Raw genomic sequence first — 16,556 nt, forward strand, 5'->3', positions numbered from 1 at the left:
GGCAACTACTCGCCGCAAGGCAGTGGTTGTCATGGCGACGGTGGCTCACCGTACACCAGCAGCGTGTAGTGGTCGGCGGCACGGCCGTAGTTGTTCTGTGCCTGACACAGGTAGGTCCCGTTGTGTGATTGGCTGAGACGGGACACCTGGAGGGTGGGGCCAGAGATCTCCGCCCTCTCAGGTAAGGTGTCATTGATCCTAGTCCACTGGACATCTCTAGGCCTGCAGAGAGAGAGAGGAGGGAGAGAGAGCGAGGGAAAGAAGAGCGTGAAAGAGAGAAAGAAGAGGAAGTGGAAAGAGTAAGTGAAATTAGATAGAGTGGGGGAGAAACAAGGGGAGCAAGAGGGGATAGGGAGAAGAAAGAGAGAAAAGATAATACAGTATAAAAATAAGACAGAGGTGGAGGGAGAGGGAGGTTATGGGAAATAAAAGGTGAGGAGGGAGTGAGAGAGATTTTAAATTAGACCAAGGGAGAGGAAGACAGCATGACAGAAAAGAATTGGGGAGATTTATGGACAGAGAGAGAGAAGGAGAGGAGAGGGAGCAAAGAAAGATGTTGTGTCAGATGGAGAGAGGAAAAGCGGGACATGGGAGGAGAGAGCCAGGGAAGGAGGTAGACAGCGATTTATGGGGGAGAGATGAGAGAGGGAGAGGCAGAGGCAGACAGGAGGACGGAGAGAAAGAGGAGACACGAAAGACAAAAGAAAAGTGAGACAGAAGGCGACTGAGACAAAAGATTATTGGATTACATGAAACAACGAACACACCACACAATCTCACACAAAGCCCTGTGTGTGTGTGCATCCCCTGTGCTGTGCTGGCTGTCCCTCTCATTCCACCCTGGCAAGATTACAATCCCAGCTCATCTACACCCTAATCCCTCAGGAAGCATCTAATTAAATCCCCCAGCTCATCCACACACACACACACGCACGCACGTACACACACTTTAATAAACACACCCCTCCAACAAAGACAGGCAGTGTAATGAATTGGTGATGAACGGTTAACAGGAAGTTTGTCCGGGGCCTGAGAGTGATGGGGGTCCCGGAGGTGTTAAGGAGAGTGTGGTGAGGTCACTCCAGCGTGAGATGAGGCAGGGGCAGTCCAGTGGATCAATCACCACAGCCACATCTCTCATGTCACTGTCCCCAGCAAGGCTGTTACTGATCCTCACTGGGCCACACATACTGGCTCCTCAGCCTGGCTTTATTGTGGGGCTTTACTATGGCTTTACTCACCACACACACAAACAAACAAACAAGCAAACACACACACAAAAATAATCACACACACGAGCACACACACACACACAAACCAGTTTTTATAGAGCTTAATGAAGAGGCTTCAGTTGCCTCAGAAACACACATGCACAACAAACACATCACAGTGTCTAACAAGGGGCTTGTTACAGCCTCCTCAGACACTTTATCCAGAGAATGTCTCAACTCCAAACAGCTGTAGTGTGAGCACAGTATACATACACAGCAAATGCACAAGCCAATCAAACAATCTCATCACACACACACACACACACACACACACACACACACACACACACACACACACACACACACACACACACACACACACACACACACACACACACACACACACACACTCACAGTGGGTTTCCAGTGATGGAGCAGGTGAGGCTGAGAGAGTCTCCCTCTCGGAGGATGCCAGGGGGAGGGATGATCCTCACTGTGGGGGCAACTGGGGAGAGAGGAGGAAGGAATGGTTACCATGGTAACCAATCAAGAGTGACGGTTGGCGGTTCTGTTATCATAACATCCCTCAGGGTGAAACAGCTGCTGCTTTGTTAATGGCTGCAGTGAACAGACACGTCTGAGGAGGTATTCATACGTGTTGCTGTGAAAGCCATGCAGGGCCATTTAAGCAGCAACAGTTTGGCAGCGACACTCATTATGCAGATCTAAAGGGAAGAAAAACGCTGATCAAACTCAGAAATGGTGAGTTGATAAAGTAATTTACAACAGAAGGGTTGACCACCCCAGACACCAAACACAAATGAGTCGTGACCATCAGAAATGACGGTGATACAGCTTCAGTGTGCTGCCATGGTAACCCTCGGTGGCTGACCAGTCACTCACAGTGGACATCGAGGCGGTAGTGGCGGACCCTCTTCTGCCCCCCCAGGGCGGGGTGGGATGCCTCACAGCTGACCGCTGCCCCGTTGTCTTTTCTCTCCACAGGGAGACGGATGGTGCTGGACACACTCACTGTCTTCCCATTTTCCTGCTGGGACACCACACCTAGAGAAGGGAGGGAGGGAGCACATCAGACAGAGGACGAGGAGAGAAGGAAAAGGCGCTGGTGAAAGAGAGAAGAGAGAAGGGAGAAGGACACATGGAGAGAGTGAGACGGGCATGATTGATGACAAGGAGAAGAGGAGAGAGGGATCTGGACAGGCTCAAACATAAAAGGAAGATGAAGAGAGCGTGAGATGCGATTAAAAATATTTGAAAAGACTCCAAATGAGGCAGCGGAAGGTGAGGAGGAGGAAGAGGAGGGATGGTGGTGGCCAAAACTGAGGTCACGTAATATGAGTCTGTGAAAATATGACAATAACTAACACCATGCTGAGTTTTCAATTATTTCAGCTGAGTGAACTGAAGCAGGCCCAATTGAAGCGTGAGATGAGGGCAGGGAGATACTGTCTTAATTACTGAGACATTCTATCCGTCAGGATCTGGAGCCTAACCTTTAATGTCACACTGTATTTGACTCAGGGCAGGGCCCGCTCCACAGCACTACAGAGCAGAACAGAAAACTGGGCTGTCTGCTGTGGGCCCCACGCATCAGCCCACGACGCTTCCTACGTAACCTTGTCACATCAGGGGACAGACATCTTTGTGAACACGGCATGAAAGGAGGAGACAGAGAGAGAGAGAAGAGGAAGAGGGGGTGGAGAGGAAGACGGGATGAAGAGAAGAAGAGTGAGGGAAAGGACAAAGTGTAAGGGCACAGAGACGTGCTGAGTTAGAGATTAAGATGGAGAGACGGGATGGGAGTGAGAGAGAAAAAAGAGAGAGGTGGAGGGTATAACAGGACAGAGAGGGTAAACAGCGGGACAGACACACAGACAGAAAGAGATGGACAGAAGGACAGATAACATGGTAAACAGAGTGATCAGAGTGATAGCTGGATGGAAGTCTTATCAGATGGGGAGTAAAGAGGGAGGTAGGTAGAAGGCTGGACAGAAAAGGAGAGAGTATGATGGAGTTTGAGAAAGATAGATAGACTGACACAGGGACAGGCAGGCGGATAGATAGGGAATGCAGGAAGTGAACAGAGAGAGAGAGAGGCAAAGAGAGAGGTATAACTGAACAAAGACAGAGTCAGACAGACAGATACTGATAGATAGAATGACAGAGCGACATAGTGATAGATCTTCAAAGGATGGACAGACCTGGTATCTCCCGGCGGTCCCTGATCCAGCGCAGCGTGGCGGGGGGCTTGCTGCGCGGCGACAGGCAGGTGAGCTCCACCTCGCCCCCCTCCACGGCCTCCTGCTTCACCTCCACCGTGGGGGTGTCGGGAGGGACGGACACGGACAGCGTGGCCACTTGGTGGTGGGTGTCGTCGGTGTAGAGCTGGCAGAAGTAGCCGCCCTCGTCCGACACGCTCACGTTGGTGAGGGTGATGCGCACCAGACGGGGAGTGAAGAGAACCATCTGGAAACGGTCGTCCTTCAACGCTGGGGAGGGAAGGAGGGAGACAGGGAGACAGACAGCATCGGGGCGGGGGGGAGGGGGGGGGGGGGTCAAGACACAATAGGATACCACAATTGGAGATAAACACATAAATATATGGAAAGAAAAGCAAGGCCAAAAGAAAAGAGGACCGGGGGAGTAACAAGGAGGAGAGTGAATAGAGGAATTGAAAGGGGAATAGCGAAGGAGGAGGAGAAGAATTAAACATAGTTAATCCAACAATCCACTGTGACCTCCTGACCAAGGCCATAGTATCATAACAACCACAGAGGCAGTGAGAAGAGAGACAACCCAGAGAATGGACATAGGATAGCAAAACTGTTTCTTTTGATGTCAGAGAAAGGGAAAAATCTATTGTGAGAAAATCATGATAATAACAAATAATGCTAATAACCGTCAGAGTGTGACAGGGACTCAATGGCCATTGTCTCATAAACTTCCCCAAACCTACTTTGTATCGACTGACTGACTGCACAGCCTCTCTCTTTCCTCTCTACCGCCCTCTCTTTCTCCCTCTCTTTCCTCTCTTCCTCTCTCTCGTTCCTCTCTACCGCCCGCTCTTCCTCTCTCTCTTTCCTCTCTACCGCCCTCTCTTTCTCCCTCTCTTTCCTCTCTACCGCCCGCTCTTCCTCTCTCTCATTCCTCTCTACCGCCCTCTCTTCCTCTCTCTCGTTCCTCTCTACCGCCCGCTCTTCCTCTCTCTCGTTCCTCTCTACCGCCCGCTCTTCCTCTCTCTCGTTCCTCTCTACCGCCCGCTCTTCCTCTCTACCGTCCGCTCTTCCTCTCTCTCGTTCCTCTCTACCGCCCGCTCTTCCTCTCTCTCGTTCCTCTCTACCGCCCTCTCTTTCTCCCTCTCTTTCCTCTCTACCTCCCTCTCTACCGCCCTCTCTTCCACCCTCTATCTCCCTCTCGTTCCTCTCTACCGCCCGCTCTTCCTCTCTCTCGTTCCTCTCTACCGCCCGCTCTTCCTCTCTCTCTTTCCTCTCTACCTCCCTCCCTTTCTCCCTCTCTTTCCTCTCTACCACCCACTCTTCCTCTCTCTCGTTCCTCTCTACCGCCCTCTCTTCCTCTCTCTCGTTCCTCTCTACCGCCCGCTCTTCCTCTCTCTCGTTCCTCTCTACCGCCCTCTCTTTCTCCCTCTCTTTCCTCTCTACCTCCCTCTCTACCGCCCTCTCTTTCCTCTCTACCGCCCTCTCTTCCTCTCTACCGCCCTCTCTTCCCCTCTACTGCCCGCTCTTCCTCTCTCTCGTTCCTCTCTACCGCCCGCTCTTCCTCTCTCTCGTTCCTCTCTACCGCCCGCTCTTCCTCTCTCTCGTTCCTCTCTACCGCCCGCTATTCCTCTCTCTCGTTCCTCTCTACCGCCCGCTCTTCCTCTCTCTCGTTCCTCTCTACCGCCCTCTATCTCCCTCTCTTTCCTCTCTACCGCCCTCTGTTTCTCCCTCTCTTTCATCTCTACCTCCCTCTATCTCCCTCTCTTTCCTCACTACCTCCCTCTATCTCCCTCTCTTTCCTCTCTACCTCCCTCTATCTCCCTCTCTTTCATCTCTACCACCCTCTATATCCCTCTCTGTCCTCTCTATCTCCCTCTATCTCCCTCTCTTTCCTCTCTACCTCCCTCTCGATCTCCCTCTCTGTCCTCTCTAACTCCCTCTCTTTCCTCTCTACCTCCCTCTTTCCTCTCTACCTCCCTCTATCTACCTCTCTTTCCTCTCTACCTCCCTCTCTTTCCTCTCTACCTCCCTCTATCTCCCTCTCTTTCCTCTACCTCCCTCTATCTCCCTCTCTTTCCTCTCAACCTCATCTATCTCCCTCTCTTTCCTCTCTCCCTCCCTCTATCTCACTCACTTTCCTCTCTCCTCCCTCTATCTCTCTCTCTTCTTATTAGTCCCTTTCTCCCTTCTCTTTTGTGTTTGCTTCTGCAGAGGGAGAATTCCTTCTCTCTTCCCTGGTGTAATAGTCTACCATTTCACAGCATCATTCATTATATCAGAGGTTTAGTGTGTGCGTGTGTGTTGTGTGTCTGTGTGAAACACAGAGGAATATATTGTAGACAGAGAGAAAAATAGTCTACATTTGCCTTAGAATACTATTTCACAAAGCTCCCTGAATGTGAGAGTGATTCCCAACAGAAAAACACTAAATGGCAACTAAATGTCACAGCTTTGTTCAAGTCCTATTTCACCTTTTGTCCCAGTTCATTTGCATGCCAGGCAGTCAGAGCTAGATGAGATAGATGGGATCCACAGGCAGTCAGAGCTAGAGGAGATAGATGGGAGTCCTCCACAGAGTCCTCTTGAACAGGTCTATTACTGTTCCTATAGTCTGTTTATATGCTGGACAGCCTAATAAAAGACCTTGTGTGTGTCCATAACGGCACCCGATTCCCTATATAGTTCACTACTATTGACCAGATCTCTATGGGGACCGGATCCCCTGGTTTAAAGTAGTGCACTATAAAGGGAATAGTGTGCCATCTGAGACACAAGCTTCATCAGAGCCCATTGGTTTAGTGCTGCAGCTGGACAGCCTCATTCCCTTTACCTAACAGTGCAGGACTTTTCTACAGTTATAGAGGGGAATGGTTCAGCACGGAGGGCTCCCAGAAACACCATGGGTTACCCTGCTCCCTGCACTAATGGTAATGGGTAGCATTGGAATCGCCCTGCAGTGTGTATGTGCATCTGTGTGTGTGTGAGAGAGAGTAGAGTGCGAGAGAGAGGTAAACTCAAACCCTACAATACCTAACCTCTCTCTCCCCCCTTCTCTCTCTCCCCCCTTCTCGCTCTGACTCTGTCCTGTTAAGGTCCATTATGCTTTCAGATGGAAAAAGGGTTCTCCTCCCCAGGGAGCAAGTGGCACTAAATACTTAATAGTGTGAACCGGTAGTCCTGATCTGACAGGGAGGGCTAGTTGGACAGAAGGCTTCAATATACTGCTTTCATCTGGCAGAAGAGGTCTGATCCATGTTGTTATTGCGTAATGAGGTAGGGAGGGGAGTATGAATGAAGTCCTAGAATGTACTCCTCCATAATGAAATGAGACCTTGTTAAAACTAAAGAGGCCAGAAAATGGGTTCAATAGATTGACCTAAAGAGGCCAGCTAATGGGTTCAATAGGTTGACCTAAAGAGGCCAGCTAATGGGTTCAATAGGTTGACCTAAACAGGCCAGCTAATGGGTTCAATAGGTTGACCTAAAGAGGCCAGCTAATGGGTTCAATAGGTTGACCTAAAGAGGCCAGCTAATGGGTTCAATAGGTTGACCTCCCTCATAACCACATTGATCTGGTGGCTTCTTGGGGCTGACTGGTTTTTCAAACCCTGACCACAGAGATGAATGTTGAAACCTCACTGTCTCCCTCTCTCACAGACCTACATGAACACACAAACACATAAACATACACACACTAAATACACACACATATACATGCAAAACACACACAAACACACACCTCGTGTGCCGTTGAAGAAGAGGGTCTGTCTGCGAGGGTTCTGGATGACCACGATGGAGCCGTCATAGTTCTGCAGACGACAGGAGATCTGGGCCGTGCCTCCCTCCAACACTGTCACATTCTCAGCCTGCACCGCTTGGCAACGCGCTAGAGAGAGAGAAAAAGAGAGACAGAGACAGAGACAGAGAGAGAGAGAGAGAGAGAGGGAGAGAGAGAGAGAGAGAAAGAGAAAGAGAGAGAGACAGAGAGAGAGAGAGAGAGAGACAGAGAGAGAGAGAGAGATAGAGAGAGAGAGAGAGAGGGAGAGAGAGAGAGAGAGAAAGAGAGACAGAGACAGAGAGAGAGAGAGAAAGAAAGAGAGAGAGAGAGAGAGACAGAGAGAGAGACAGAGACAGACAGAGAGAGAGTGAGAGAGAGAGAGAGAGAGAGAGAGAGAGAGAGAGAGAGACATTTAGTTTCATCCTCACTTCAATACAAACCACAACATTCACAGAAAAGCAAGTAAACAACTATTGATTCTGCTCCATTGACAGTCAGTATACATAGAAGTGAGATACATTAATTATATTGTGGTGTAGTCATGACTCATGAATACTAGTGTGCTTTTTGAAGGATAGTAGTGGCAGAGTCATATAACATGGCTCTGAGGAGCATTAGGAGTGGGAGAGATGTAGAGAAACATTTAGAAACAGAGAGAGAGAGAGATGGTGACGAAGAGAGAGAGAGAAACAAATGCTGTTATTAATTGACATGGACACAGGCAGGGAGAGCGGTAAATGAGCTTGGTGGTTGGACTGTTCTCATGATTATCATTAGCAGCCATTAGCCTAACACAGTCCTAATAGAGAGAGACTGACATACTGTAGGAACACAACCCACACACTGGACTGTGGGTTCCTCTACGAGGCAGATGGAAACCATACAAGCTAAGTGGCCAACAGCAGTAGTACACACACAGAGATCTCTTTCTCCTACATACATTCTACCCTTCTCTATCGGCTCACACACGTATGCACCCCTTCACACCTGTTGAACACACACACACATACACACACACACACACACACACACACACACACACACACACACACACACACACACACACACACACACACACACACACACACACACACACACACACACACACACACACACACACACACACACACACAGTTTGTAGTTCAGCCTCCTTGCCACCTGTCTGTATAGTTAGTATATTGCAGTTTGAACTGACATTATGGTAATGTAATGGTGGCTCGTGTCTGGTTGTGTGTGTGGTTGTGCTTATGTTTGTGTTTGTGGTCATCTGTGGTTGTGGTTGTGTGTGGTTGCGTGTGTGATTGTATGTGTGGTTGTGGTTGTGGTTGTGTGTGTGGATGTGGTTGTCTGTGTGGTTGTATTTGTGGTTGTGTGTGAGTGTAGTTGTGTGTGTGTATGGTTGTGGTTGTGTGTGTGTGGTTGTCTATTTGGTTGTGTTTGTGGTTGTGGTCGAGTGTGTGTGTGGTTGTGGTTGTGTGTGGTTGTGTTTGTGTTTCTGGTTGTGTTTGGTTGTGTTTGTGGTTGTGTGTGTAGCTGTGTTTGTGGTCATGTGTGGTTGTGTTTGTGATTGTGTGTGTGGTTGTGTGTGTGGTAGTTGTGTGTGTGGTGTTTGTGCATTGTTGTGGTTGTGTTGTGTCTGTGGTTGTGGTCGTGTGTGGTTGTGTTTGTGTTTGTGGTTGTGTTTGTGGTTGGTTGTGGTTGTGGTTGTGTGTGGTTGTGGTTGTGTGTGGCTGTGTTTGTGGTTGTGGTTGTGGTTGTGTTTGTGGTTGTGTGTGGTTGTGTTTGCGGTTGTGGGTGGTTGTGTTTGGTTGTGTGTGGTTGTGTTTGTGGTTGTGTGTGGTTGTGGTTGTGTTTGCGGTTGTGGGTGGTTGTGTGTGGTTGTGGTTGTGTTTGCGGTTGTGGGTGGTTGTGTTTGGTTGTGTGTGGTTGTGTTTGTGTGTGTCACGCTCGTCGTCAGAAGGAGTCGACCAAAGCGCAGCGTGGTAAGTGTTCATGACTTTATTTCATATCAAAAACACTCAAACAAAGTAACAAACCGAAAAAGCGAACAGTTCTGTCAGGTGCAGACACTAAACAGAAAATAACTACCCACAAATGAAAGAGGGAAAAAGGACTGCCTAAGTATGATTCCCAATCAGAGACAACGATAGACAGCTGCCTCTGATTAGGAACCACACTTGGCCAAAAACAAAGAAATAGAAAACATAGAAATAAAGAAACTAGAATGCCCACCCTAGTCACACTCTGGCCTAACCAAAACAGATAATAAAAACCTCTCTATGGCCAGGGTGTGACAGTGTGTGGTTGTGTTTGTGATCGTGTGTGGTTGTGTTCGTGGTTGTGTGTGGTTGTGTTTGTGTGGTTGTGTTTGTGGTCGTGTGTGGTTGTGTTTGGTTGTGGTTGTGTTTGTGGTTGTGTGTGTGGTTGTGTTTGTGGTCGTGTGTGGTTGTGGTCGTGTGTGGTTGTGTTTGTGGTTGTGTTTGTGGTTGTGTATGTAGCTGTGTGTGTGGTTGTGTTTGTGGTTGTGTGTGGTTGTGTTTGTGGTCGTGTGTGGTTGTGATTTTGTTTGTGGTTGTGTGTGTGGTTGTGTTTGTGGTTGTGTGTGTGGTTGTGTTTGTGGTCGTGTGTGGTTGTGGTTGTGGTCGTGTGTGGTTGTGTTTGTGGTTGTGTGTGGTTGTGTTTGTGGTTGTTTGTGGTTGTGTTTGTGTTTGTGGTTGTGTTTGTGGTTGTGTTTGTAGTTGTGTGTGTGGTTGTGTTTGTGGTTGTCTTTGTGGTTGTGGTTGTGTGTGTGGTTGTGTTTGTGGTTGTGTGTGGTTGTGTGTGGTTGTGTTTGTGGTCGTGTGTGGTTGTGTTTGTGGTTGTCTTTGGTTGTGTTTGTGGTTGTCTTTGTGGTTGTGTGTGGTTGTGTTTGTGGTCGTGTGTGGTTGTGTGTGGTTATGTTTGTGGTCGTGTTTGTGATTGTGTGTGGTTGAGTGTTTGGTTGTGTTTGTGGTTGTGTGTTTGGTTGTGTTTGTGGTTGTGTGTGTGGTTGTTGTTGTGTGTGTGGTTGTGTGTGTGGTCATGTGTGGTTGTGTTTCTGGTTGTGTTTGGTTGGGTGTGTGGTTGTGTGTAGTTGTGGTTGTGGTCATGTGTGGTTGTGTTTGGTTGTGTTTGTGGTTGTTGTTGTGTGTGTGTCTGTGCTTGTGTGTCATTGTGGTTGTGTTTGTGGTTGTGTTTGTGGTCGTGTGTGGTTGTGTTTGTGTGGTTGTGTTTGTGGTCGTGTGTGGTTGTGTTTGTGTGGTTGTGTTTGTGGTCGTGTGTGGTTGTGTTTGGTTGTGATTTTGTTTGTGGTTGTGTGTGTGGGTGTGTTTGTGGTTGTGTGTGGTTGTGGTTGTGGTCGTGTGTGGTTGTGTGTGGTTGTGTTTGTGGTCGTGTGTGGTTCTGTTTGTGGTTGTCTTTGTGGTTGTGTGTGGTTGTGTTTGTGGTTGAGTGTTTGGTTGTGTTTGTGGTTGTGTGTTTGGTTGTGTTTGTGTGGTTGTGTTTGTGGTCGTGTGTGGTTGTGTTTGGTTGTGGTTGTGTTTGTGGTTGTGTGTGTGGTTGTGTTTGTGGTCGTGTGTGGTTGTGTTTGTGGCTGTTTGTGGTTGTGTTTGTGGTTGTGTTTGTGGTTGTGTATGTAGCTGTGTGTGTGGTTGTGTTTGTGGTCATGTGTGGTTGTGTTTGTGTGGTTATGTTTGTGGTCGTGTGTGGTTGTGTTTGGTTGTGATTTTGTTTGTGGTTGTGTGTGTGGTTGTGTTTGTGGTCGTGTGTGGTTGTGGTTGTGGTCGTGTGTGGTTGTGTTTGTGGTTGTGTGTGGTTGTGTTTGTGGTTGTGTTTGTGGTTGTGTTTGTGGTTGTGTTTGTGGTTGTGTTTGTAGTTGTGTGTGTGGTTGTGTTTGTGGTCATGTGTGGTTGTGTTTGTGGTTGTCTTTGTGGTTGTGGTTGTGTGTGTGGTTGTGTTTGTGGTCGTGTGTGGTTGTGTTTGTGGTCGTGTGTGGTTCTGTTTGTGGTTGTCTTTGTGGTTGTGTGTGGTTGTGTTTGTAGTCGTGTGTGGTTATGTTTGTGGTCGTGTTTGTGATTGTGTGTGGTTGAGTGTTTGGTTGTGTGTTTGGTTGTGTTTGTGGTTGTGTGTGTGGTTGTTGTTGTGTGTGTGGTTGTGTGTGTGGTCATGTGTGTTTGTGTTTCTGGTTGTGTTTGGTTGGGTGTGTGGTTGTGTGTAGTTGTGGTTGTGGTCATGTGTGGTTGTGTTTGGTTGTGTTTGTGGTTGTTGTTGTGTGTGTGTCTGTGCTTGTGTGTCATTGTGGTTGTGTTTGTGGTTGTGTTTGTGGTCGTGTGTGGTTGTGTTTGTGTGGTTGTGTTTGTGGTCGTGTGTGGTTGTGTTTGGTTGTGATTTTGTTTGTGGTTGTGTGTGTGGTTGTGGTTGTGGTCGTGTGTGGTTGTGTTTGTGGTTGTTTGTGGTTGTGTTTGTGGTTGTGTGTGGTTGTGTTTGTGGTTGTGTGTGGTTGTGTTTGTGGTTGTGTTTGTGGTTGTGTTTGTGGCTGTGTGTGGTTGTGTTTGTGGTTGTGTGTGGTTGTGTTTGTGGTTGTGTTTGTGGTTGTGTTTGTGGTTGTTTGTGGTTGTGTTTGTGGTTGTGTTTGTGGTTGTAGTTGTGTGTGTGGTTGTGTTTGTGGTTGTGTTTGCGGTTGTTTGTGGTTGTGTTTGTGGTTGTGTGTGGTTGTGTTTGTGGTTGTGTTTGTGGTTGTGTTTGTGGTTGTGTGTGGTTGTGTTTGTGGTCGTGTGTGGTTCTGTTTGTGGTTGTCTTTGTGGTTGTGTGTGGCTGTGTTTGTGGTCGTGTGTGGTTGTGTTTGTGGTTGTGTGTGGTTGTGTTTGTGGTTGTTTGTGGTTGTGTTTGTGTTTGTGTTTGTGTTTGTGGTTGTGTTTGTGGTTGTAGTTGTGTGTGTGGTTGTGTTTGTGGTTGTGTTTGCGGTTGTTTGTGGTTGTGTTTGTGGTTGTGTGTGGTTGTGTTTGTGGTTGTGTTTGTGGTTGTGTTTGTGGTTGTGTGTGGTTGTGTTTGTGGTCGTGTGTGGTTCTGTTTGTGGTTGTCTTTGTGGTTGTGTGTGGCTGTGTTTGTGGTCGTGTGTGGTTATGTTTGTGGTTGTGTTTGTGATTGTGTGTGGTTGAGTGTTTGGTTGTGTTTGTGGTTGTGTGTTTGGTTGTTTGTGGTTGTGTGTGTGGTCGTTGTTGTGTGTGTGGTTGTGTGTGTGGTCATGTGTGGTTGTGTTTCTGGTTGTGTTTGGTTGGGTGTGTGGTTGTGTGTAGTTGTGGTTGTGGTCATGTGTGGTTGTGTTTGGTTGTGTTTGTGGTTTTGTGTGTGGTTGTTGTGTGGTTGTGTTTGTGGTTGTGTTTGTGGTTGTCTTTGTGGTTGTGTTTGTGGTTGTCTTTGTGGTTGTGGTCAAGTGTGGTTGTGGTGAAGTGTGGCGGTGTTTGTGGTTGTGTTTGTGGTTGTCTTTGTGGTTGTGTGTGTGGTGGTGTTTGTGGTTGTGTGTGGTTGTGTTTGTCTTTGTGATTGTGTGTGGTTGTGTTTGTGGTTGTGTTTGTCTTTGTGATTGTGTGTGGTTGTGTTTCTGGTTGTGTTTGGTAGAGAGAGCGAGAGAAAGAGACAAAGCCTCAGGACAGCAACAGCAACACAATTAGACCCAACCAAATCATGAGAAAAAAAAAGATAATTACTTGATACATTGGAAAGAATTAACTAAAAAAACAGGGTGAACTAGAATGCTATTTGGCCCTGAACAGAGAGTACACAGTGGCAGAATACCTGACCACTGTGACTGACCCAAACTTAAGGAAAGCTTTGACTATGTACAGACTCAGTGAACATAGCCTTGCTATTGAGAAAGGCTGCCGTAGGCAGACCTGGCTCTCAAGAGAAGACAGGCTATGTGCTCACTGCCCACAAAATGAGGTGGAAACTGAGCTGCACTTCCTAAACTCCTGCCCAATGTATGACCATATTAGAGAGACATATTTCCCTCAGATTACACAGATCCACAAAGAATTTAAAAAAAAAAACGATTTTGACAAACTCCCATATCTACTGGGTGAAATACCACAGTGTGCCATCACAGCAGCACCTGTGACCTGTTGTCACAAGAAAAGGGCAACCAGTGAAGAACAAACACCATTGTAAATACAACCATATTTATGCTTATTTATTTTCCCTTGTGTTCTTTAACTATTTGTACAGTGTTACAACACTATATATACATACATGTATAATATGACATTTGTAATGTCTTTATTGTTTTGACATATCTGTATGTGTAATGTTTACTGTTAATTTTGATTGTTTATTTCACTTTTGTATATTATCTACCTCACTTGCTTTGGCAATGTTAACACATGTTTCCCAAGCGAGAGAGAGAGAGAGAGAGAGAGAGAGAGAGAGAGAGAGAGAGAGAGAGAGAGAGAGAGAGAGAGAGAGAGAGAGAGAGAGAGAGAGAGAGAGAGAGAGAGAGAGAGACACAGAGAGAGAGAGAGGGAGAGATACAGAGAGAGAGAGAGAAATAAAGAGGACACACCAAAAACTCCTGGCCAATTATTACTAATTGGTGTCATTATTATTCACCATTCTCTACATCAATATTGTGATTCATATCACGGCCATCAGCGTTCACCACCTACATCCCAATTATTTAGGCTACTTAATGACTGTTATTACTCATCACCCTGGCAACCGGCAACTTGGCCACCATTGTTTTAATGGCACTAATTGTAATAGCAGCACCATATCACAAGCAGAGGCCCAGCCCGGGAAGTCATTGTGAGTTATTCATATCAAAACCCATAGAACAGCACATACAAATCCGGGCAGAAAAGAGTGGTGGGATGTTTGAGGCCGAGGCTAGAAAATAGGACTAATTAGAGTTCGTTACTTCCACTTCCTTCGCCAGCTGTCACCTCTTCAATGGAGATGAGGCCTAGCTACCCGCCTATGCTGCTGATGTAGAGACAGACAGACCAGGCAGGCAGGCCTGCGCTGTGCATGACACATCCACCACCACGCACCTGGCTGCCAAGCCAACGGGACCAGACGAGGGTGGCGGGAGACAGAACAGTCAAACCAGGAAATGCATGGAGGAGCAGAGCGGGGGTCCGGTATAATAACACCACAGCTGGGAGAGATATGGGATGACGCAGGTCCCCTCAGCATGGCCCCATGGCGGCCTTGCCACTTTAACTGCAGTTTTTATAGTCCCTCCTCTGTAGGCCAGGGGCTTGTGAATACCAATAGGCAGGGCTAGACTTCTATACAGTAGTATGACTACAGAAGAGAAAAGACACACACCGTGGCAGAAGTATTAATCCTGACCCCATTAAAATCAGAGTCATAATAAAATACTCCACATGCATGGAATTAGATTGAGAGAGAATGTAAGGCGATCGATACTGAAGCGGTGTACTGACAGTATGAAAAACAGATAAATAAAACAAGATACTATTGTCAGTTCCCCTTTTGGCCAAGTGGGGGCAGTGTTTCATCGCAGTGAAAGGCCCTGATCAGAGCTCCCCTCCACTCTCTCCAAGGCTCTGAAAAGGTGCATTTATTTATGCCAGCTACACAGCACTCAGGCAACCAATAATTAAAAAATGCATAAACAAACAAAGAAAAGAAAAACACATATAGGTATAAATAAACAAGGTCGTATCCGGGGCGTCCTAAATGGTTCCCAAGGTGAAGCTGAGTTAAAAGGAGGGTTAGAGGAGGGTGGTAGTTGGGAGCACAGCATAGGTGTATGAATCCTAGAATGGCTCAGCGTGTAGCTTACTGTAGGATTAGTGGACTGAGTTATCGCCATGGAGACTTCAAGACACACACACACACACACACACACACACACACACACACACACACACACACACACACACACACACACACACACACACACACACACACACACACACACACACACACACACACACACACACACACACACACACACACACACACACACACACACACACACACACACACCCTCCAGGTCAATAACAAGACAGGAGAGATAGGCTAGCAGGCAGCCAGAGGGACTTCACATGAGGTTGAGTCTAGATAGGCTACACAACAAGTCAAGAAAACAGCTGTTTTTCCCAACGAAAGTGAATTTTTTACCAGTTAAATGGGTTGACAACACATTCAAATCCCTATACTGTGTCTGTGTGTGTGTGGTTAGCTATGATTAGCTGCATACGGAAATTCATTTTTCTGTGTTTAAGCTTGTCAGAGAGCGTTTGCTTCAGGTAAACCAGTGAGTTTTGCTGGGTGTGCTGCCTCTGCATCAGTGAAAAAGCTGACAGAATAAGATTATTTTCCCTCTTCTCCTCCCTCTTCTCTCTCTCTTTCTGGTCTAAAATTATCCCTCATCTCTCCCAGGATTCTAACACTGCCAATCAAATCCACAAAAAAAGGCTCAACTATAAATAATACATAATCCTTTACAATCTAGCTTCTTCTCTTTTTCATTACCTAGCTCTGTTCGCTCTCCCTAACCCTCTTTTCTTCCCCCCCTCTCTCTCTCTCTCTCTCTCTCTCTCTCTCTCTCTCTCTCTTCAATTTAAGGGGCTATATCGGCATGAGAAACATATGTTTACATTGCCAAAGCAAGTGAACTAGATAATAAACAAAAGTAAAATAAACAATAAAAAAATCTCTGGTCGCTTATTGGTCTCATTCTGTTCTCCTCTTCTCTCTCTCCCTCTCTTCCTGTTGGTCCTTAGAGCTCATCATTTCCCCCTGCTGTATTCTATTCTCCTGTATTCATTACCTCCCTCTTTCCCTCACCTTCTCCCTGTACTACTCCCCCATGCCCCTTCTATACCTTCATCTCTCATTCCTCCCCTCTTCTTCTCTGTGCATAATATTCACCCTCTATCCATGTCTCTCTTCCTTCATCTAGCCTCTAAACTAGTGATACTTTCCTTCCATTCTGCAAGACTCCTGCTCTCTGTCTGTCTGCCTCTCTCTCTCTGACTCAGGGGGTATCTCTCATTCCCGCATGGTTCTATCTCCACACTCTCCATCACTAAATGTGATTTGTTCTGCAGCTCAAGTCTGCAGTATAATCATCCTGTTTTGTCCAGGACAGGGAGAAAGGGAGAGAGAGGGAGAGGGATTGAGAGAGAGGACATGAGGACAAACAGATGAAATTGGAAGAATGTTGGAAGAAATGTCTGATTTTCTTCTCTCATCTCAGGCCTTCTCTTTTCCTCTAATCCTCTCTCACTCACTATCTCTCTCTCTCACTCTCTCCCTCACAACACCCCTCTGAGTTAACAGCAG

General features: G+C 47.1%; 1 protein-coding gene across 7 annotated transcripts in view; it reads right to left on the bottom strand.

Moving 5' to 3' along the window:
• Positions 1 to 16,556, bottom strand: part of cadm4 (cell adhesion molecule 4) — a 217,318-nt gene that overhangs the window by 20,534 nt on the left and 180,228 nt on the right. For all 7 annotated transcript variants that reach the window (XM_090192769.1, XM_090192772.1, XM_090192783.1 and 4 more), the window contains exons 2-6: positions 7,188 to 7,334; positions 3,434 to 3,721; positions 2,115 to 2,276; positions 1,626 to 1,716; positions 50 to 222 (exon numbers count right to left, since the gene is read on the bottom strand). In XM_090192769.1, coding sequence (XP_090048895.1) covers positions 50 to 222; positions 1,626 to 1,716; positions 2,115 to 2,276; positions 3,434 to 3,721; positions 7,188 to 7,334 — 861 coding nt within the window. The remainder of the gene's footprint in view (positions 1 to 49; positions 223 to 1,625; positions 1,717 to 2,114; positions 2,277 to 3,433; positions 3,722 to 7,187; positions 7,335 to 16,556) is intronic.

Source organism: Oncorhynchus mykiss, chromosome 2 (genome assembly GCF_057628025.1).
Source record: "Oncorhynchus mykiss isolate SJ-2025 chromosome 2, ASM5762802v1, whole genome shotgun sequence".
NCBI classification, from domain to species: Eukaryota; Metazoa; Chordata; class Actinopteri; order Salmoniformes; family Salmonidae; genus Oncorhynchus; species Oncorhynchus mykiss.